We start from the raw sequence: 23,566 nt of genomic DNA, 5'->3' as shown, positions 1-23,566 counted from the left end.
CTTTTGGGTTGACATAGACTTCCATTCATTTCCTACAGACTCATCCTAAATATTACCATAACAGCTATTTGCCTGAAGCTAGTCTTACCCTAAACCTAACCCAAGTCTTCACCCTTAAATTTAATGGTTTATGTTATGGGGCTTTGTCCCCATAAGGAAGACGAAACCCCAAATTTTTGATACCCGCAGTGTAAGTAATACACACACACACACACACACACAAACATAATACATTTTGTCACCATACGTAGACCTTGCAGAAGGTGATATAAAAGAACCATAAACAGCAGACGTTTTCTACTCTCTTTTTCATTTTTATTTCCATTTTTTATTCATTTTGCACAAGCTTGCATATATACTGCACATACATTCAGTTCATAGAGGGTGAAGGCACGAAAGGCAATTTGACTACTGGTTGTTTTTGGGCTGGGCCAAAGCAACACAGGGGGAAAAAAATCTCTAGAGAAAATACAAAACTGCTTCAAACTAGTTTCAGCTTTCTAGCCCACCCTCGGCCCTGTCCTGGAACAAAACATAACAACCTTTTTTTAGATTTTATTTTAAACTGTCCAGTTCCATGTAGCTGCCAAGATCTCCATTTTGTCATTTCCCTCAATTGAACGAGCACGTCAGAATACTCCTGTTTAAAATTCAATATTCGGTAGATAAGGATCAAAATCTTTTAAGTGGGTTCTACTCAATGAAATGCAGTACAGCCTTCCCTGTTTGAAAAAACAAAAGAAAATAACATCAAATAAATTAGGATAAATTAAACCAATAAATTACACAAAATCTGCAAGACAAATAGACACCAATAACAGAAAAAAAGCAGCCATGTCATGAGTTTTATTTTACAACCTGTGTGTAACTAGTCAAACTGTAATTGAAACATGGCTGTTCCAGTTGGAATTACTGCACTAGAATCGAATAATAATGTCATACAAAAAGCATCAACAAAACACTATTTACATAACATATTGCTAAGTTACACAAAGGCAGTATTTATCACTGTAAGTCCACGTCATCGATATTTACAAAAAAAAGAAAAGAAAAAGAGGAGCAATGTAATAATAATAAAAAAAGAATTACTACTGAAAGCATCGAGAAACAAAAAACCCCTTTCAAACAGGTCAGAAAACAGATCAGAGGAAATTATCGCAACACGCACACACACGTGCGCGCACACACACACACACACACACACACACCAAACACACTTTGCCAGCGCTTAATGAGAATCATTTACATGTCAGGATGGTACTCCCAGGGGTGGGGGAGGGGCCACAGTGTTGAGAATTGTGTCACTCACTGGTTCACAGGTTCTCATAATCGGTCTTTTCTCTCACACAGACACACACTCATATACATCTACACACACACACACACACACACATGCACACAATGCAAAGCCTACAGAAATTCCACAGAAAGTCCAAACGTCTTCGAGCTGTTTGAACCGGGTAAAAAAAAGGGTATAAATCACTTTTTTTCTGTCTGCAGTCTCTTTTTAAACTGTTACTGTACAACATGTGCCCCCTCCATGACACTACTCTGCTGATGATAATGAGTTCCTGTCTCTCTCCCGGGTCAAATCTAGAGCTACGTCGGCGGGAGTCTGCCCTTGTTTTTGGACAAGACCGGGTCCGCAGACTGCCAACAGGCCGCTCCGTGACATCATCATTGCCCGACCGCCAGCCTAATGCGTCTTTCTGTAAGCAAAAATTAAAGAAAGGGATGCTGGTGCAATTTCAATGGCGCTGCCGACGGGAAACAGAACCCCGTTAAAGGCATGGCAGGAAAAAAAAAACAACAACCAAAACCTCTCCTCTGTGGGTTTTTTTTTTTTTTTTTTTTTGGAAGAATGGTTACGAGTCCAGTTGGAGAGAGCAGGTCATCCCTCTTTTTTTTTCCCTCCACCCTTCTTTTTTTAACCGCTCCCACCCGTCTCTAGCACTCTGAGTGATAATAGAAAAAACTGTACAGCTATTCTTTGTTTCGTCCTGACAGTATTTACAGTAGCAACAACAATATTTCATACTCTGAAAACATATTCCAAGTTTATTTTTCTGATCTCGAGAGGACAGCCATTCAGCACAATACAAAAAGGTAAAGAAACCAAAATGAAAAGTGGTCACAAAACCTGCAAAAAACCTACAACTATTGCTCCTAATCTACCAACAACTCACTTATTCAGAATACAGATTTAAACAAAGCCGTCACTAAAAATACCCTCAAGCTTTCTTATATGAAACGATTTCTAACGGCGCCTTCCAAACAACGTCCACTACCGTATATATTTTTTCCCATAGATTTATCTTTTACAATTCTTTAAAAAAAGGCTATATATGTATTTCAATAATGTTATCCTTAAAATCAAACGACCCCAGAAAAGGAAAACTTGACAAAAATATTCTCAACACGGTATTAAGGTCTTGCTAATCCTTTTTTTTTTTTTTTTTTTTCTTTTTTTTAGCACACAAGTCTTCATTATCCTGGAACTCTTTAACTTTAGGGCGGGGTTGCAGGAAGGGGGAGGGTGGAGAGCGATAATAATCTGTGCATCAGATAAAAGTGTCCTTTCCTTTCTCCTTTGTTTTGTGGTGCTTTAGAGCCCTTGGCTGGTGCTTTGAGACTCTGAGACATGCAGGGCCTGGCCCATCCTTCAGTGAGAAATATGTCCGACTCGCTCTCTCAGGGCTCTGGATCTTAAGAAGAACGCTGTCCAGGGAGGAGGAGGGAGGGGGGGGGGGGGACATAATGAAGGGAGTAGCTCTCCGTCTTTCTCTGACTCCTTTTGTCGGGCGCTTTGTCTCGCTTAGACAAGTCAGCAGGTTAAGCAACCCGCCCCTTTTGATCTTTTGTGACAACACACACACACACACATACACACCGTAAGATAATGTCGCCAAGGTGAGATCAACAGCTCGCACGCACTCTAGACAGCATTCAAGTCCTCTCACTGCTCCAAACTTACCTCATCAAAAGGGCAACTAACGCTAACCGCTTCTTAAAATTCTTAAAAGCCTGAGAGGGCGGATGAAATTAATAAAACACTACAGACACGACTCAAGTGGAAAATCTGGGATTAGAATCTCAGGTAAGAGTAAAAGGAATGGCGTTCAACAAACGGGGCACAGTGGCCTCAACAGAATCTCACTTTTGGGTCTTAAAAGCTGCCGGTTCGGGACGGAGGGACAGAGTTGAGGGTTTCAGGTGCGTGTCGCTCCTCGCTCTGCGCCTTTGTCCCCGCTCTTTGTAGTGCTGAGAGCTTCTCCATCTACCCCTGGGGTGAGTGCTCACCTCCGACCTCGCATTGTTGCAGCGAGAGAGGGGCTAGATCACTCAAAGGCAGGTGAATGTGGAGGGAAGGAGCTGTGTGTGTGTGTGCATGTGTGCGTTGTTTGTGGGGAAGTTGCACTTGAAGCAGAATTAATGAATGCCTGTGTTTCAGCTTATTTTCGCCTCTCTTTTTGCCCTCCTTGAATTATCTTCCTCGCTGTGATGCTTCTATTTGTATGTGCTGAATGATGTATTGTTTCAGCGACGCTGTGCTTTAGATCGCCACAGTATTCTGATATATTCAAGTATCAGCTGCTATTGAGATAACTTGTCATTTACACCTTGTATACGATGATCACAATATAAGCCTGCCATATAAACAGGCTGACTCCATCTCACACATGAGCTATTCAGTGAACAGCGCGATAAAAAGACAAAAAAAAAAGCAATGCATTTTTGTGTATGTTCACCGATCCTGAACAGGTAATTAGACAAATAAGATTAATTTGATGCCAGAACTAATGGCTCTTTTAGTGGGAGCTAAAAGTTATCAAAGCCGGAGTGGCTATAGAAATTTAGTCACGCACCAAAAGGCCACACTTCTTCTGCACATCCCTATACTTCTGCACCGTTTACTTCATGTGTTTCTGCAGCCCAACTCCTCCTTTGGCAATGCCGCTGGACTGTTCCTGTGCAGGATAGGCTAGTCACTACAGGCGTATAGAGAGGCCTGCTCTGATGGCCCTCTATTAAAACTCCAGATCGAAACACTTTCCAGGCAAGTTGCCCCAGACCCCGACCACAAAAAAAAAACCCCGAAATGAAATAAACCAAAGTCCACTTCAGAGGTGGACGAACAAAAACAAGAGTAAGGACGAGGATGGGAAATGGGGGTGAAATATTTCAGAATCTAAACTCTTGTGGAATAATATTAATAGCAATAATTTATTTTTTTTCTGCAACGGCATCAAGGGACAAACAAATCTCGAAGTGCCAATCTTCAGCAAGCAGTGATGACAAATAATCAGAAACAACAATAACAATAATAATAATAATCAAAATAATAATGTACAGCCAATAAACACAATGCCCTACTTGCGGGGAAAACACACTTCAAAACATGGTAGAGCTCAGTAGCTATTTGAAACCAGTCCAAGTCCCACAGACTAGTACAGACCAGTACCACGAGTCCAGTCTTAGTCCATTAATAACCTCACTAGGCCTTGTGTGTGTGTGTGTGTGTGTGTGTGTGTGTGTGTGAGACTGTCCTGTTCGGGACATCTTCAGTAGCACAGTCTATTGGGCACCCACTTCACAGGGACAGTTCATTTGGACACCCACTGGGCTGGAGGGACGCCCCTGGGTGCCGTGAGTAAAGTCTTTAGGAAACCCAGCCTATGTTCTTAGTCGTGTCAACGGGAACTCCTTCCACACACCGAGGACTTAGTTAGTGTTGATCGTAAAACAGGCCAAAATGGATGAGGGTTCACACGGTCCAAAAAACACCCAGTAAGATGAGAGTCTCTTCAGTTCAGAATCATAGAAAAACAAAACAAATTATAACCATCATGGTAATTATCATATAAGAACAACAACACAATAGCTAGGTCGTTTAGGAACTGCCACAGAGGCTTCAGATTGGGAATGCTACTTCATAACTTTCATACATTCAAAAATTTAAAAATAAAAAACGGGAAATCAGAGTTCAATCAAGTTGGGGGAAAACAGGAAAAACAAAAGAGAACATCATTTTTAAATTCTGTGAAATCAGAGAAAATAACAAAAAAAAGCGCAAAGCGTCGAGCAAGGAGGAGGAGGAGGAGAAATTTACTCGTGTAGAAGCTCTTGGAGACAGTTGGGGGACTTGAAGACCTCGGGGACCTCGCTGTCCAGTTTGCAGATGACCTTGTAGATGGCCTTCTTCCAGGACGGGTCCACGTCTTTGCCGGCCACGATGGCGTTGAAGAACTCCCTCAGCGTGACCTCGGCCACTTCCAGGAAGCGATCGGGGACCTTTAAAGACACAAGAGGGACAGAAATGTTTGTCCGTCTGTGGATCTGAGAGAGAGCACGAGACAAACTCTGAGTGCACACATGGATTTGTAAGAGCAGAATCAGCTTTGAGGGTGCAGTCCTGATCATGATTCTGAGTCTGCTCTCTCTGTTTTCTCTAGATGTTTATGTTTTTCTTATAATGGTTCTCATCATTTTCGCAGTTTAGTCCTAAAAGCAGAAACAGAAGAAAAAAGAAAACCCGACATCTGGCACCATGATGGTTCTTTAGTAGTTCTTCTGTAGTTTTTGAAGAATCCTCAACATAACACAGCATAGAAACAAAGGAATGTCACTGGTAACTCAGGGGTACTATAGGTTTACATTATGGCCATTTTTCCTGTCAGTTTGATATAGTGGATACATGTAAACAATGCAATACCCACAAGCCTCAGTTGCCAGTTAGAGGAATGAATCAGGACTGCATCGTATTCAGAGGGCTTTGTAGTTTCAAATATAAACAAAGCACTGTGTGATGGTTGCCAAAATCATCTCGGATTGACTCAAAGCTGGAAAATGAATTGTTTTAAATTGCATCAGAGTTCTACAACTCGCTTTTCCTGATGCTCACAGCATCGTTTTCAGCTCAGCAGCTGAATATGTCTGAAACGCTCCTCGGGAGTCGTAGTTAACTTCTCTCCTTATACTTTATTATGTATCTTTGGCGTCTTATCAAAGAACCGCACGCTTTCTCACGCAGCTGCTCATCTTTTGTACTGATGAAGCAGGAGAGTTTCCTGTTGGAGCCTTCAAAGCTCTCCACCTGCCAGTCACCGGGCTCCTTCCCCTTCCCAGCTCTGTCGTTTTGCAGCAGCGCTCGCTTGCATTACGCTCAACACTTCCATCTCCTCCCTTGTAGGACATGTCACGCTGGATCTAAAACCATAAATCTCCATCCTCTGAGTATTTACTTCCTTAAAAGCTAATTGAGGCGTCGGCCTGAGAAAAGTCACTTCTTGTGAATTCTCAGGTTTCTTCCACCTCCCACTTCCCTCCGCACGACCCGGCGGGCGTGACATCTTTACGAGTCACACTGTAAATCTGTGACCAAACAAAAAAGCGGAGCTGAGCGAAGAGCGGCAGAGAGGTGCTGGCGAAAGAGGAAGCACTAAATGCTTTGGGAACGGGGAGACACGCCGCCTCTTTAGTGTCCCTGACAGCAGCGCTCACCGACACCATGGAGATGATTAGTCTGGCAAAGATCTGTGACACCTTCCCCCAAGCCAACACTCTGTCACACACACACACACACACACACACACACACTCATGCAGGCGTGAGCACACACACCGGTGCACACACCTCCTTGTGCCAAGGAGATGACACATCCTGTACTGTTACAGAGCTCTACATAATGCTCACCACACACACACACACACACACTAGCTACCCTGGTGTATTTGGCTGAGTCTCTTTCCTCGACTCAAAGCTCCAGGGCGACGCAGCCTTCAGGGGTCACCTGCTTGGATAATGCTGACTGTCTCCCTGCCCGCCTCCCTTGATGCTCGTGCGCACACAAACACACGCACTTTCTCACACACACACACACACACACATATACAGCAGCTTGCCCAAATGCCTGACAGTGCGCACTCCGCTCCGCTCCTCTCCTCCAGTGTCCTGCAGATACTCATCAGGAGTGTCAGGACACAGCAAGGTTAGTGGCCACTGGAACACGCACACACACACACACACATACACACAGTCAAACACACAATCATCTCTCTCCACATACACACTTGCACACACGGGACAGCCACCCACCCCCCTCAGGGTGATGAATGGAGGCTAAGATGCCCGTGTGTCTGGTGTGTGAGCATATCTCTATCCAGTGCGCAAGTGAAAAGGTGAGTCGTGAATAAGGAGCTTGTACAGTGTGTGTGTGTGTGTGTGTGTGTTTGGCAGAGAGAGAGAAAACACACAGGCTAACCCAATTCCCCAAATATTGAATTCCCCTCTGGTGCGATGGAAGTGGATTTAATTCATTGTTTGGACTGCTGTCGTCTCTGAAATACTGGCACAATGACCCCGACGCGAGGGCAACCTTGTGTGTACGCGCCGTAAGTGTCCGTGGGGGCGTGCGCACCCTCTTCCCAAAAGCCCTCGCCGACGGGCCGGTGCAGCACAGCGCCCTAGCCGTTAGACGCAGGGAGTGCCGCATTACTAAGAATATTCCTGCATGGAATTTCTCCTGACGTTTTGACTATAAAAGGACAGCAAAACGCTGACTGCAAGGAGAAAGCAATGTCAAGGAGAAAAGGGTATTGGTATTTCAGATCCTCTTGACTGAGAGAGCGAGAGAGTGAGAACGGGAGGGAGGGAGAGAGCGATGGCAAGAGAAGGAGGGGCCGAGAAGAGTCTAAGGAGAGGGAGCGGAGCGACAGAACAGAGGGAGTTATTCCTGTCCCGCAAGCCTTTGTTTTGCGAGTACGTGTGAGTTGTGTATGTGAGCAAGCTGCCTCCTGACCAGCAGTGAGCCTTAACTGTTTGTAACCCCTCCCTTGTCCCACTACCCCCCCCTTCATCTCTCTCTCTAGGGTCAGCTGTTGGGCCTTTGTTCCAGAGGCATTGTGGGGGATTATCCAGTGTGGCCGTTCATTCGCTCGGCTGTCCGGTAAATGGGGCCAATCGCGTGGCTCACAATCCTTCATACATATTTCATAGGGCTTTTTAACAACTTCTCAGCAGAGCCCAAAATTAAAGGACAGATGTACAAAGAGGGGAGGAGAGAGGGAGGGAGGGAGAGAGGCAGGGGAAAAAAAAAAGAGTACAGAGCGATGGATGGAGGGTTGTGTGTGCGTGGAATGATGCCTGGAAAAGGCAAACGAGGTGACCGAGAGTGCGTCCGCGCTATGCCGGCTACATTTGAAAACGCGCCTTTTTCTTTTGGCTTTTTGCTCCACATGACGAGTTTTTCGCATCCGACAGGAGCTTTTTAAAAACCGTCTCCAGGGCGGATAAGTCTGAAAATGCCAGCTTTGCCTTTAAGCGTGGAGGTTTTTGGAAAATGATGACGTAATACTGCTCGGACGTGGTCAGCGGCTGCGTGGCAGCGGAGGCAACTTTCCGCCGTCTCTTAACTTTCACAGCTGTTGTCATTAATCTGCATTTGCATTTATTTACAACTTCACGGTCATGACGCGGAGAAACACAGCGGGCATGAGAACGTGAAAATTCATTTTCAAATTCAGCCATGATGAGCCTGAGTTAAGTTCATGTGTCCCACGCACTTTCTGCTGATAAAATCATATGGCCTTCAGGAAAAATAGCAGTTTTGTTTTGACAGAAGGTGTGAGAAAGACAGAGAGGATGGATGTGTGTGCTTGTGTGTGTGTGGCGGGGGGGGTCCAAAAAAACAAAAGCCTTCATGAAAAGGGATATTATTGCCGCTCTGCCCCTGAGTAACATAATATGAGAGGAGGAAGACAGAGAGGGAAAATGAGAGAAAAGAATCAGCAAAAGGAGAAAAGGCTGGTCTCTGATACGCACACGTTTGCCTAACCTTTGCTGTGCGTTGGGTAAATGCCAGTCAAAGAGAAAGGAGGAGAGAGAGACAGAAAGAAAGAGAGACTTCTCTGACAAGAGGCCGCAATGAGGCAGTTAATCACTCTCATTCACTGACTCCCCCCACAACTCTCTCCTCCATTCTCTCCACCTCTCTCCATCTCCCTCTCTCGTGACAGGTTGCTTTGAGACAGACGGATAAGCTCTTTTTCAGAGAGAGGGAATCGGATTTCCTGCTTTTTGATGAGATAATAAAATATGACGGGGGACAATAGGAGCCTGTGGACGGCTTGCTGGGAGCTATTCACTCCTGCAGCGGCTCCTGTCTTAAGACTGCTTAGACAAACGTTTAAAAAGGTAGCCGGAGGCCCAAGCCCTCAGATAAAGGCTACTGTTACACACACCGTGTAAGTGTGTGTGTGTGTGTGTCTTTGCCTGTGTTTCGGTAAAGCCTGAGAAATCTCCTCTCTCTCGTTGACTCAGGGTTGGCTGTTTGTTTGGCCAACGTGTTTCTCCCCCTTGCTTTTGGGAACTGTCAGGAGATGTATTGCACCTTCTATTTGCACAGCGTTGGCCAAACAAGACGAGACCCTGGAAGATAAGGCTGCGTGTGTGTGAGCGAGTGTGCGCGCTGGCGAGCTGCAGCCTTGAAGGATGAAATGCACGGACACAACAGAAGCCCCCGCTGGCAGCCAGGTTAATTCCTAACCCCAGCTCAGCCTGGGAATACCAACACTTCCCATGCTTTTCGGTCATTGTGTTTGTTTGTGTGTGTGTGTGGGTGTGTGAGACAGGGAATTTATAGATTTTGCAATGCCCCAAATGCCACAGATGGGGTCATCTGGCATCGATGTGTAATGTGTTTGTTTACACTGACTGTTTCTTAAGAATATTCTCACTTCTGCTGGCAGCGAAACACATGGTTAAAAACAAGAGTTGAACCTGAAGTTGAGCAGACATTGCAGTGAGTCAAGCCAGAGCTTCCCGAACCTCCAACACACACGCACACATAGGCCCCTGTGCCTCGCGTATCTGCTCTGATCAATAATCTACAAAGGCCTTGATAAGCCCTTGGCCCACACTGTCACTTTAGGCAAACACAACCCATGTCCCCTTTCTTCCTACCCCTCGCTACGCTTGTCCCCAACCCCCTCTACCGCTGATAAGACTGTGCCATGGCTGAAGAGTCCAAACGACCAGCGAGGAAAAGAATGGGCGCAGTCGCAGCGAGTCTCGCGTTCAACCGCTTCCTTCCCAAGCGCTTCATTTTCTTCATGTTCTCAACCATCCGCTTGTCCTGAATTTTCCTCAAAGCTCTCGCGAGGTGCACTTACGCGCCTGCTGGGATGGGAAACGGGCCTCAAAGCTGAGCAAACACCGGCCACCCTCACTCCACTGATAGCCTTGAGGACATGGAGCCTTGAGGGGCTGTTGCATACGTGTGTGTGTGTGTGTGTGTGTCTTGCTGTCTGGTCTGCGTACGTATGTGAGCATGAGCACCAGCGTCACATGGGCTCTTCTCAAGGTGCACCTCTGCCGGGGAGTCAAGGACGGGACAGGGTCAAAGACGCTGATGAAGTCGCTCTCCTATCCCATCTTCCTCGCTCCTCCCTCCACCTTAACTTGCTTCAACCCCCCACCCCTACTCACACACACACACACACACAGGCTGAGAATTCCTATCATATCAGGGCCTCTTTGACATGTATTTCCTCCCTTTTGCCATCCCCTCTCTTTCCCTTGCTTCATAGAAATTGGGGGTCGTTGCGAGGGTGCTAGCTTTATATCAAGCGAGACAACAGCCACAGACAACCGACAGAAAAATAATCTGGACTCAGAAGAATTGCAAACAGCAGGAGAAGCAAGAAATCACAGTTCAAGCCCTTGTTTAGAGACTTAAAAATTCATCGTCTGAGCTTCTATGGCGGACACAGGCTGAGAGAAAGCGATCTGAACGAAGGGGGGGTCACAGAGCGCTGTAACGGGGCCTCTGGAGGTCAGGAAGTCAACCCGGCTCAGAGAGGCTGAGAGGGCAGGAGGCAGAAGGGAAAGAAAGGAGCAAGGGAGTCTGGAAGATAGGAACAGGACATCTGGAGAGGAGGGAGAACAGAGGGAGGGAGGGAGAGGAAGAATAGAGGGGCTGGAGGAAGGAGGGTGTGGGTGGGTGGGCAAACAATAAAGGATGGAGAGCAAGGAGCTGCAGCGAAGGAGGGAGGATGGAAGATGGATGGATGGATGGAAGGAGAAAGGAAGGAAGGGCAAGTAAGAGAACAAGATGGCAGGAGAAGAAAGAAAAATAATGCAGATTGGATTTGAAGGAGGGAGAGTTTGGCATCAGCAAGGGAAATGGGAAGTGTGTGTGTGTGTGTGTGTGTGTGTGTGTGCGTGTGTGTGTCTGTGTGTGCGTGAATGGGGGGGTTGCTTTGACACATCTGCAGCTCTGATGCACGCCCTGGTCATTTTGGCATGAGTCCCTTTGCCACGCTTCATTAGTCTCACACACACACACGCACACACACACACACGGAGGGAGACCAAAATGGTCCAGAAATAATGACATAATCAGCAGCTGTGCCACAGAGCAGGCTGCCCCTCACAAGGTGACCAGGGACAGAAGGAGGGAGGAGGGGGGAGAAGAAGGGAGGAGGAGGAAGGGGAGGAGGAGGGGTGGTGCTGGTGGAAAAGCAGGAAGGAGGGAACAGCGAGAGGAGATGTTTGTGTGTGAGCAGGTGAGAAAAGGAGAGAGGGGATCATGTAGTTCTTTATGTTTAAGTGATTCCTCGCCACCCCTGGTGCCCCAGGCTCCACACACGGCTCTGGTCATTTAATCAGTGCACAGAATAAAGTGGCTTATTCTCACATCTCACACACGTATGAGCGTGCACACACACACACACACACACACCACGTGGTGAAGAAAAGACCTGTCAGACTACGTCAAACGGGGGCCCTCAATAGCCCCCGGCTATTCACTGAGAAGCAGATGATCCTGCTCTCTATTCTCTTCTCTCCCTAACTCTTCTCACCAAGAGATCTAAAAAGGCCAAGACAAGTCGTAAATGGCGCTCACATCACAGCGGTAATATCAAATAATATCAGATTTGTTAGAATTTTTTTTTTTTTTGTAGCTGCATTTGCCACAGGGACCAGCAGTGTACAGTGAGCTCAGTGTTGTTACCTGTCTGTCTTTAAAGGGTCGGCTCACCCCCCCAGAAACACATTTTTTCCCCACTAACTTCAAATAGTATCTAGGCTTTTAATATCATATATTTTGCTTTTTGGTTTTCTTGAAGAAAGTAGTTCCAATGACAACTGTTGATGCTTTGAGCACCACAGACGCAATGATATTCCCCTCCACTGTATTAGAGATGGATATCCTCAAACTTGGGGAAACAAAACTGAAACTATCTGCATAAAAAAGCAAACTTTCGAGTCTTTAAGCATCACAAAATTGTGACTTCTCACGGACTTATATATAGACAGTAAAACAGCGGCACACGCTTGGATGAAAATCTGGATCTGTCGCTCCGAGTCTCACCCTGCGTCATCCATCACATCTGCGATTCAGTTCACGTTGCGAATGATAAATATGAGTTCACAACATAAGACGGCTACTCTCCTCAGGTCATCATTACTGCCTTAATGGTACCATCTCTGCAAACTGGAGCTGGTGTGTCCTCTTGCTCGCACACACACACACACACACACACACACACACACATGATTGCATGTGGGTATACAAGCACGGCCCGTACTCTGCTCATTATTTGTTGCTGTATATGATGCCGCACAGCTGTAACGTGCATGCAAGATGAACGTGTAGGAGAGTTTGGTGCAACCTTTTCTCAATGGGAGCAGTGGAGATTAGGGGACTGACAGCAGATACTGTAGATATGAGGGGGAGGAAGCGAGTTAGGGGAGGTGTGTATGTGTGTGTAGTTGACATAAACCCACTGGCAAACTGTATCGGTTGTATTTTTGGCAGCTCTGAACCTAAATCTATACCGCCAGCTTTTCATCTCTCTTCTCTATCTTCTACCTCTTTTTGTTTTCAATCGCCCTTCAAAGAGAACCCTAGAGCCTTTCGCAGAAAACACCACACCTGTGTGCAAGTAGGTTTTTGTAGGTACTCATGTATGTTTACACTTGTTTGTGTCTGTATCTTTGCCGCCCGTGCATCCAGTGCAACGGCCGTGACCTTTTCACCTCGAATTCCCTGAGGTCGGACCCCGGTCAAAGACACACACACACACACACACTCTGTGCCCTGTGTGGTGAGAACCTCCCCAAAAAACAGGGCAGGAATGAAGGAGTGCAAGGGAGACAGGGAGGGGAAAAGGAGGAGGAGGAGAAAACAGACATTAGCCTCTCTGGGTGGAGAACAAATGGAGCCCCGAGAGGGACGTCAAGAGGAGGAACGAGGGAGTGAGGGGGGAAGGAGAGGTGAAGCACACAATGCTATGGGGCACGGCGGTTGGACAGACAGCATCTGCTCTCCGCTCTCTGTGGCTCTGGTAATGGATGGAGAGTTGGGAGAGACACCGAGAGAGTGGGAAGGAGGGAGATGGAAGGGATGGCGGGAGGAAAAGCTGGGAGGAAAAAAGAGGAAAAAGGCAGAGGTGGCGTGCGAGGGAGGACGAGAGCTTGGGAGCAAAAAAGCCCAACTTTCTTTTGTCATTTCCTGGTCAAGGCACAGCGGAGATGTGCGTCCGTGGAGGGGCGTTATCTATTCAAATAGAGGGATGACAGACGGATGGACAGACAAAAGAGGAAGAGGGACAAAAAGAGTGAGACGTCTTTCTAATAGGAGAAAGAGCAGCTGATAAGGGAGGACACATGATACCCACATGTGTGTGTGCAAGGACGAAGGCCTGTCACCGTGTGCGCTGGTCCCTCCCTCTCACATAGAGATCATAGGGACTTCCTCTTTTAAATGCCGAGGTGTGTATGAGTGCGAGTGTATTCATGAGTGTGTGTGTGTGTCCTCTGTGGGAGGAGTGGTCACTGACAGAAGAAACTTGGCCTAGTCTGTCTTATGGAAATCTGAGAGTTTCCCAGAGCCATCATAAAACTGCCTCTTTATCAGACCCCACCTCTCTCTCTCTAGCCCATTACCAGGTCACACACATTCCTGTCGTATGAAAGATGATGTGTGTTGTCATTGGGGGTTCAAAGACAGACAGTGGGGGCTGCGGAGTAAAAAGAAAAGGACACTAAGCGAGAATTTTCACTTGAGTCCTCACATTAAAGCGCTGCTCGCTCAAAGTCAAGGCTTTGGGAGGCCGGGTGTGTTTTCAGAAGACTTTGATGGCGATGGACAGAGCGAATGAGAAGCGGAGAAGAAAGAGAAGAAGAGAGGGGATCAGGAGGGGGGCTGAGAAAAGAGGAAAGTAGAGCCGGGGTCTAGGTAATTAACGGCAAGCTCTTTAATTACCGCTGGTGTTCATTGTGCCAGAAGGAATGTGACAATTATGCCATTAAAACTTCCTAATGGGGGGAAAAGCGAGGGAGAGGACGGAGGGGAGAGGGGGGGGAGAGTAACGGAAGACATGCAAAAGAGGAGGATGAAAGAATGAAAGGAGAGAGGCAACAGAAGGAAGAGAGAACGACGAGAGGGAGCGAGGGAGGAGGGATATGAAAGGAAAAGGGGAAACAATCGCGACAAAAGAGGAGCTGGGAGGGAGATGGGGAGCGTATTAGGGCAGCACAGTGACAGAGCAGATTAGCATCAAACAAGAAAGGCCACAGACGTGTGTGTGTGTGTGTTGTGTGTGAGTGTGTGTGTGTGTGTGTGATCACTGAAACAGAGGACATATTCATTCCAAAGACGCCACCAAGGTGGATGGAACTTTGATGATGCAGAATCTGGCAAAGGGAAAACTCAGTGTGTGTGTGTGTGTGTGTGTGTGTGCGCTTGCTGAATCTGCGTAGGCTCCTGTTTCAAGTGGTGGTGCAGGCAGGTAGGGGAGGAAGAGGAGGAGGAGGAGGAGGTGGAGGAGAAAGGGGAGAGATCCACAGAAAAGGGCCTTGGGGGCATCCTGATACACATCCAGTACATTTCCATCTCCACGTTACCTCTATGACTCACACACACACACACACACACACACACACACACACACACACATGCACATTCAAGACGGAAAAACATAACAAATGTGTCCATGCACATGCATAACACACACAAACACACCATTCCCACACAAACATCAAACAGCGAAAAACACACAACCCACGCACCCGCACTCACACACACACACACACACACACACGGTCATACACACAAATAACTCCCACACACACACACACGCACACACACCAAAAGCCACACACAAACACTTACACACAGAGTCTTCGTGCTCACCAAGGCGGTTGGTTTGTCAGGGGGGTTAGAATTTGCATGGCTGGGCAAATTTTCCTTGTGTTAAACTCTAATCAGCTCCTGTATCTCTCAGACACCTGCCTAGCAAAAAAAACCTTAATATGCAAAACACCTTCCCTCCCTCCTCCACTACTGCAGCTCCTCGGCCAACAGAAGACTTATTCACCTGGCCTCTCTCACTCTTTTCCTCTCTGTCTGTCTTCTTGCAAATTTTCACATTTATGTATGCAAATAGGCTGTTCCCCTTAAGCCCATTTCAACAGTAGCTTCCTGGTGCCAGGAGAAGAATGATAGTTTTGTCTGAGATATGACTCATGAGAAGAAGGTGGCTGTCGGTGGGCGGGGGGGGGGGTGGTTGTTGGACATTTTCGTTGGGTGCAAACGGTTTTGGGGATTTGCTCTTCCTAGAGCGTGCTAGAGTCGCGCAAACCTGGAAATCATTCGGATGCATTGAAGTTTCTTTCTTTCTGACACACAGCCTCATTCAAAGACATGGGCTTTTGAGTGGTGGCGTCCAGTTTCCGCCCCTCCGCAATACAACCCTCGCGTAGTTAGATTTACTTATTTTTAGGGCACAAGTGCGCCGAATGAAAGTCCACACCTCCTCAAATGTGCTTGTCTGAGCTTGCGCAGAGGGGAAAGTTTCTCTGTGTAATTGTGGTCTGATATGCAACTTGTAAAAGTGTAGTGTGGAAACATAGGATGAGGGTGGACTTTTCAGAGACATCTTTTGCTCAGAAGCGAAGCTTTTGAAATGAGCAATATTTGCGTAGTTTTAAATTCTGGATTATTCACTCAGGGAGAAAGATATATATACATCAAGCTTTATGAAGCTCTGTGTTTTCCCCATCTGGGATTTCTATATCCTGTAGTGGGTGTCGTCCTCCTTACTGTGATTGGCTTTTACACGGTGGTGTAAAAATCCGAACTCTGCTGCACCCATTTGAGCTCACTCCATCTCGAACTTATCCCCCAGCCTCCGAACACATCATCGCTGCAGCCGCCGTAGAAGCCGAGCGGGAGGAATCGTCTCATTTTTCTTTGTCCTTTGCTCTGATGGACTTTGGGCTTATTGAGACCTCATATATACAAGTGCTTCTGCCTGCCAGAGTCTTTCAAAGCCTCCCTAAAGAGGCCTGAAGATGGATGTGGGGAAGTGTGTGTCTGAGTGTGCAAGTGTGTGTGTGTTTGGGTGCACACAGAGGAGCCCCAGTGGACGAATAACGGACAGAGAGCGATAGACGTCAACAGAGAGAAAGAGAGTGAAGCACTTTAAATGTGAGCCCTGCAAAACTCCCACTGCTCGCAAGGGCACTTCTCTCCTGCACGTCATCTCTCTTTCCTCCCCCCTCTCTCCTTCTCCCCTTCTTTCTCCCCTTTCCATTCCCCTCGATTCCCTTTCTCCTTCCCTCCCTTCATCGCTCTCTCCTTTGTCTCAGAGCTCTCACCCTCTATCCCCTATCTATCCATCTCCCTCTTCCCCCTCTCCCCCTCTTTCTCTCCCCTTCCTCTCACTAAAACAGTAGGACGCTTAACCTTGATAACAGTGAGATTTTTTCCCCCCTCAAAGTGACACACACACACACACACACACACACATGCTGGAGAAGTGCTTTGCCAGCATGCCAGGCCGGTCCAAGGGACGGCTGTACCCTTCGAGGTGAACAGGACACTGGGAAATGCAGCAACAACAAAACACTCACACACATACACGAACACGCGCACACACACACACACGCTCTCTCTAACAAACACACACACACACACACACACAAACCCAGATCACTCCAGGTCCTTCTTAACACAAGCCTTTTAAAGGTCTATTGTCAGCTGACATTGAGAGAGCACTGGCGATCCTGAAACGTTTCTCACACACACACACACACACACACACACGCACACACACACAGGCCGTGGCAAAAAGAGGAAGTGTGAGAAATGAAACATATTAAAGGTGAAGTTGCCTGCTGAGAATTTATGATTACAATACATTGGAAGACAGATGATAGGTAAATGAGGACGGGGAAGTAAAATGTTTCTCAAAAACACAGCCACACACACACACGCGCAGACAACCACTGACGGGAAATTCACAGTGAGGAAGAGGTAAAACGAGCAAGGTGTCAGTCAGGTTTCTTCCTCATTGGATGAGAGTTCCTCGCATCTATGTAGGGCTGAAGCCTCTGATGCACGCTTTAGTAAAAAAAATGATTTTCCTCATATTATTGCTGTCCGGTGAAATTCACCTCCAAATGTGGTGATTTTGAATTTTTCAGATAAACTGAAGAAAGAAGTGGAGATAATTCTCTGTAGGTATTTCTAAGAAAGAGCTTCAGGCTATTCCAGAGATGGTTTTCACAGGACAGCGATAACATACGTAGTCGTGCGGCGCGCAGACTGCGGCAGGATGTATGAGAGACTTGAACTCAGCATCGAGAGCAGTCCCAGCGAGGCGGTGTCAGAGAGGACACAGCGAGACGGTGTCACACTACCCGTCTGCATCACGAGGTATCAGGTGAAATTCACCGTTTCTGACCGCATGCGCTCGCGGCTCCTCCTCTCGAAATTGCTGAAAGCGTTGGCGTTTACCTCGAAGTCGTTGGCCTTGTTGTAGTGCATGTTGAGGGCTCGGAAGAGCTCGCAGTCGCGGCTGACGCTCAGCTCCTCGTTGCCGGTGACGCCGTCGTTGATGGCCTGGCGGGCGAACTTCTCCATCTGGATGTAGTAGAACTCCCTGAAGTTGCTGAACCACTTGATCAGCTGGGAGGTTATGCAGCGGTTGAACTGGAACGAGAGATGAGGGGGAGTTAGCAGCGGTTCAGGCTGTTAAATCACCTGAAATCCAAAGACATTTTGAGCGGATATCAACGCAAGCAGTTTAGGGCGAAGACTGTCATGTCTAAACCTTATTCAGCATTGGATTGGAGTGTGAGCGAGAAGGCGTGCAAGGATGACAGCATGTCATTTCACATCAGGGAGTCGAGACCTGAAGTGAGAAGTTAAAAGGCTGAAGAGAAAAACAGAGAAATAAAGATGAAAGAGTCCACATTGGTTGTGGAGTGAAGGAAGATAATAGAGACATTAAGTAAGACAGCTAGCAAGGAGGGGGAGAGAGAAAAGAGAGAGGGAGTGAGGGTGTGTGTGTGTGTGTGTGGTTCATCTTCCCCACTGGGAGCAGACCTCCCCCCTATCATAACCCTGAGAGTGGAGAGAGAGGTGGAGGGGCGGCAGGGGGGGTGGGCGCGAGACCGCAAACACATAATTGACCAGAAAAACGATTAAGTCATCATCTGAAGCGCCCTGGCCCGCAGGGGGCTCAAACATGTACTTAACCCCGTTCACCAATTACACCCTGATTCTCCTCCCCTCTCCGCACCTCCCAGGCAGAAAGAAAGAAGAAGAAAAAAAAGGAGGAGAGAGAAAGACAGAGACGATAAGCGTTGCGGAGAAGACTGTGGCTATCTGATCTGTGCCGCTCGGCTGGATTCAATAGGACGAGGTAAACCTATTAAGAGCCTCGGCTCTTTTTCCGCCTGGTCTCGGGCAGTGAAAACGCTGTCCAAACATCCAGACCACTAGATAAGGACCTCGGGGGCTCAGGGTAGCCCCCTGGCCCGGTCACCCCAAAATGACCCACTGAAAGCTCTTGACGGAAACCTTAAAAACAGTCAAACAATCCTTCTTTCCTCAGAGACTCCCTGAAATTACGTCTCACAAATTCTAAATTCTAGCCTGTGAAATGCTTGATACCCTTAACTATCACCCACACCCTTCATTCACACACACACACACACACACACACACAGGCCTTCACGCCTCCCTCCCCTCCCCTCTGCTCTTTTTGTGGTGCTGGAAGAATGGGGGGACAAAACGCTACTAAACGCTGAGCGGACTGCTCGCTGGGGAGGCAGAGCGGTTTTGACATGGAGATTAGGCTCCGGCTATTGTTCGACAACACACAGACACGCACAAACATGCACACACACTCTTCGCGATCCGGGATGGCAGTCAAACGCACGCAAGCACACGGAGATGGGAGGGCGAGGCGAGGGAACGGAAAAGACAGGCAGGAAAGTTGGTGAATCGGACCGAGCCGGGCCAAGGTGGGACGGGGGGGCTAAAGGAGAGCGCCATGCCTTTCTGGAATGATCAGCAGATGACATAATGGCGGAGTGGAAAAGAATAAGTCCGCTTGACATTGTTTGGCAGGGGTTTGGGAGGGTGTATGGGGGGAGAGGAGGGGTAGCATGGTGGCTGTCGTAAAGTGCAGGGTGAGCATAAATGGGGAAATGAGGGAGGGAAAGGGAGGGGGCAGGGAGGAGAGGAGGACGGGTGCAGGTCAGCGCCGTCGGACAATGGCGTTTCGCTGGTGGTGGTGAGGGGGGGCAGAGGGTCGGAACGTGAGCAGTCAGCAAGCTGGGGTCGTGACATCGGAGTGTCAAACAAACAAACTACTGACACTTACAAATACATCGGCTGCACGGGGCTATTCTTAAACACACACAATGTAGCCGACTACCGGAGTGTGACAGCACAAAAACACTATTCCGCTCAAGTTGTTGGTGTCGTCCTGCTGTGGAAGATCAGACCGAGTCTTATTGGCTGCGAATCTGAGACATTAGCGAATTGGCTGTCCGGCCGTGCATGTGTGCGTCTGAGGCGCGTGCAGGATGGAGCGCTACATCCTGAGATTAAAGTCAGTGAAAGAGTTACCATCGCTCATGCAGGAGACCTTTGGTGTCACTGCAGCCGGGTGACGGATAGATTTGTCACTTCGGACAAGGATTACTTTATTATACCGACAGCTCAGGGGAAGATGTATTGGGGGGGCCCGTGCGAGTGAACTGAACTGTCGCTCAATCACAGCATGGAGCACACAAAGCGTGCAATATTTACTGTACGTGCAGGTAAATGCACTAAATTACATTATATCTGCATCAACTTGGCAGCCCCCCCCCTGCCGCTTCCGGCAGTCTTGTTTCATTAAGTTGCTGGTGGGGGACAGAGGACCCCTGATAGCGGCTGAGGACGAGTGTGTTCAGCGTAAAAGGAGAGTGCTGGTTCAAAGGAGCACATCACTGCAGCTCCTTAATCAGAGCTGGCAGGGGTCAGCCGGCACAGACATGAGATGCAGCGAGGAAAATGTGTGTGCGTGTGTGTGTGTCGACGCACTGCATTTTGAGCATATAAGTGTGTATAAGGGTGTGTGTGTGTGTGTGTGTGTGTGTGTGTGTGTGTGTGTGTGTGTGTGCCCGCGCCTGGCTGAGAGGCAGATGAGAGAGAGACAGTGAGAGCGTGTTTCTCACACTCACACTCAAGAGCCTGTGAAAGGTCAGCGCTTAGTGCTAACAGCACAAGACAGACAGCGGCGCGCGCACACACACACACACAAACACACACACACACACACACACACATACACATACACATATGTTCGGCTCATGCACAGGCGCACACTTAAGTCCAGAATAGGAAAACACTCAAGTATCTTTGGTCTAAACTATATTAGTCGCCTGCCAGAAGTATTCAGGCACTTTGACCATCAGGTCCAAACGTCTGCACACACATCAGCTGATTTATTAATACAGAGAGTGGAATTCTCTTTTTTGGTTTGGGATGAAAAAATTTGGCTGAAAAGCATTTGGATGAAAACCCGAAGTGCGTCTCTCGCCAACGCTTTCCCTGACATAGTGGTCGACAATGGAGCAGAAAGCACACAGATGACCTCAGAGTGCTAAGCTACATCCAGAACAACCGGAGAGGAGAGCAGAAAGGCAGAGAAGCCTGTGCGGGCCTCCATCTCTCCCTCTCTCCCTCTTTCTCTTTCTCTTTCTCCCTCTCTCTCTCGTAAGCCCCTTCACAGTCATCAGGGCTTTCCAACGTTTCCTGTTTTCGCAGGGGTGAATTGTGGGAGATAATCTCCGGCTGCCTATTGGCTGACTGCACACAAAAAGCGGCCCTGGAAAGCGGGCTTTTGTTGCTGCGGCGACTCAAATCCAGCGGCTGGCTTTTCTTTCTCCCCGGCCCCGCCGAGGCACACATACCATGCCACACCATCAGCGAAAAAAAAGAAAAGAGAAGGAATGACATATAGAAAAGGGAAAACCCTCCTGACCTCCGCCACTCCACAGCACATGGCCGTCCCAAATACTGAGGCTTGTCGCTAAAAGAGCCACAGAGAGACAGACAAAGAAAGCAAGGTGTGTGTGTGTGAGTGTGTGCAGGTCGTCTTTGCTTAAAAATGAAAACGTTCATACAGTACATCCCGATCCAGCCTATAATTAATATACAGCACACCCACTCACTCTATCGCTTTACAAAGGCAAGAACTTTATGGCTGACTTTATTATTTGACTGAATCTTTATTTAATCTGTTCATTAACTTGCCGTAATTATTTGCCCTCCCTCAAAACAATGTCTGCATTAATAATGAGTCTCAAGGCTAGCGGGATGATACTATAGGCTGTCATTAGCAGCACCAACAATGGTATTATGACACGTCTGTCAAAACATTTCACAAACACCAAAAGTCAAGAAAAGTCACAATAGTCTTAAAAGGAGCTTAATCACGAGGAACAACAGCCGCGGCGTCCCCCAGTTGTTAGGGCAACCCACTTCCCACGTTCATTAGGTTCTTGACAGCCAAGACCTGATTAGTCGAGACCTGATTAGCCTTCAAGACTCATGTCTGAGGACACCCACTCACTAAGAGGCCGCATTGGCTGAATCTAATTAGATAGTCAGTCTCATTCCCATACATGTCTACAAACTTACAGCTTGAGTCCATTGTCCTCCACTGAAAACAAAAACAAACCAGTGTGACTCATAATCCCCTTAACTATCTTGACCTTGTTTAAGTATCTGATGAGGCCATTCATGAGGAGGCCAGCTCATCTGCGGTGATTTGTCAGTGAAACAAGTGATTCGAGTCTTAAATGTCTACGCAAACGGCAAATAGCACCGATGTCAGATCAGTGGGATGCTTTTAATATTCAGGAGTTTTGTGACAAATCAACGTTTGCAGGTGCCGACCCGCTCTGCCAACACGTTCCCTCATTTTCGACCTGACCAATGACGGGCTGGGGGAACATTCACGTGACCCACGAGTCGTGCTCGGCGGCGGCGGCGTCCAAGAGGGGGCAGCTGGGAAAAAAAGGGGACCTTTATCTTCTCGTTTGAATAAGATGGCCTGGATATGTCACAGTGTTTACCCCTCCGTATGGCTCGAGAGGGGCACACACACACACACACACAAAACAACAACAACACAAACAAACTCGGTCGCGCACACTACAACGGCCATTGTGCTGTTGTGCTTTGTTTTCCAAATTTCCTTCATTAAACTCCCAGTGGAGCCAACGCTCATCCTTGCCATGTTCCCTAAACCGACTCTCTCTCCTCTCCCCTCCCTCTATCCAACCATCCTCCCTACACCTGCTCAGATAACCACTCCTCCGTCTCTAGGCTCCATCCTCCTCTCTGCCCTCTCCACCCCTCCATTACTCATCTCGCTCTTTATCTTTAGAATACTCATAGGCTCTCCAGCTCCCTCATGTAAACCCATTCAACTTCCTCTTCTTTCATCTTTTGCATAAAACCATAACTTAGTGAGGGAAAGGGCCTCATTTCAAGACAGACAAGCGTACACTGTTCTCAGCAACCAGAGCTGGCACATCGCAAATAATAAGTCAAACTTCCCCTTTTAAAGCAGGTCCGTTAACAATTGTGCAGGGAAGAAAGACAGAGAAGAGAGAGCAGATGCGCCAGAGTGTCATCCATCTTTACACTTGTTACACGCCGCTAAAGAAGCCACCGTTTGAAGAAGATTATGCTCCAACAAATGAGCTTGAAAATAGCTGAGCGGAGACGGTGTGTACCAACGTTAAAAAGGAAGCTAGTGGCAAAGGTTGCAAACTAAAAAAAGGACTGAAGAGGAAGAGCATGTTTGGACTTACCTTGACATCAGAGAAGAACATCTTGAGCATATTAGAGCTCGGGTAGCGGGTGTAGAAAAACATGAGCTTGGCTTTCTTCAGATGATTGGGAGAGAGGCCCTCTTGGATCTGCAAATAGCTGCCATTAAGGACATTAACAACTGTTTGGAGGGAAACAACTTATGGCAGATCAAGCAAATGTAGCAACTGATATTAACACAAATACAATATGTGCGTGCTAATAATTGGCAGTGAGATTGGCAAGAAATCGTCATTTGGATGAAGGGTAACCAAATTTCCTTCCAGGCATGAATGCAGGGCTGCTGGGAGGAGGGGGGGGGGCTGAAGACAGTGCACCAAAGCAAAACCATTTGCTTGCAATTAGCATCGTCCGTATCAGGTGTGAGAGCGTCAC

General features: G+C 47.6%; 1 protein-coding gene across 2 annotated transcripts in view; it reads right to left on the bottom strand.

Annotated features, from left to right (window-relative positions):
- Positions 1–1,840: 1,840 nt before the first annotated feature.
- The window catches only part of LOC121622287 (prospero homeobox protein 1-like), a 30,765-nt gene continuing 9,039 nt past the window's right edge, over positions 1,841–23,566 (bottom strand). For both annotated transcript variants that reach the window (XM_041959214.1, XM_041959215.1), the window contains exons 3-5: positions 23,173–23,280; positions 17,807–18,001; positions 1,841–5,292 (exon numbers count right to left, since the gene is read on the bottom strand). In XM_041959214.1, the coding sequence (XP_041815148.1) occupies positions 5,107–5,292; positions 17,807–18,001; positions 23,173–23,280 (489 nt within the window). In that variant the 3' untranslated portion in view covers positions 1,841–5,106. The remainder of the gene's footprint in view (positions 5,293–17,806; positions 18,002–23,172; positions 23,281–23,566) is intronic.

Source organism: Chelmon rostratus, chromosome 18 (genome assembly GCF_017976325.1).
Source record: "Chelmon rostratus isolate fCheRos1 chromosome 18, fCheRos1.pri, whole genome shotgun sequence".
NCBI lineage: Eukaryota > Metazoa > Chordata > Actinopteri > Chaetodontiformes > Chaetodontidae > Chelmon > Chelmon rostratus.
The sequence above is the reverse complement of the archived record's forward strand: the minus strand, read 5'-3'. Positions and strand labels throughout refer to the sequence as shown.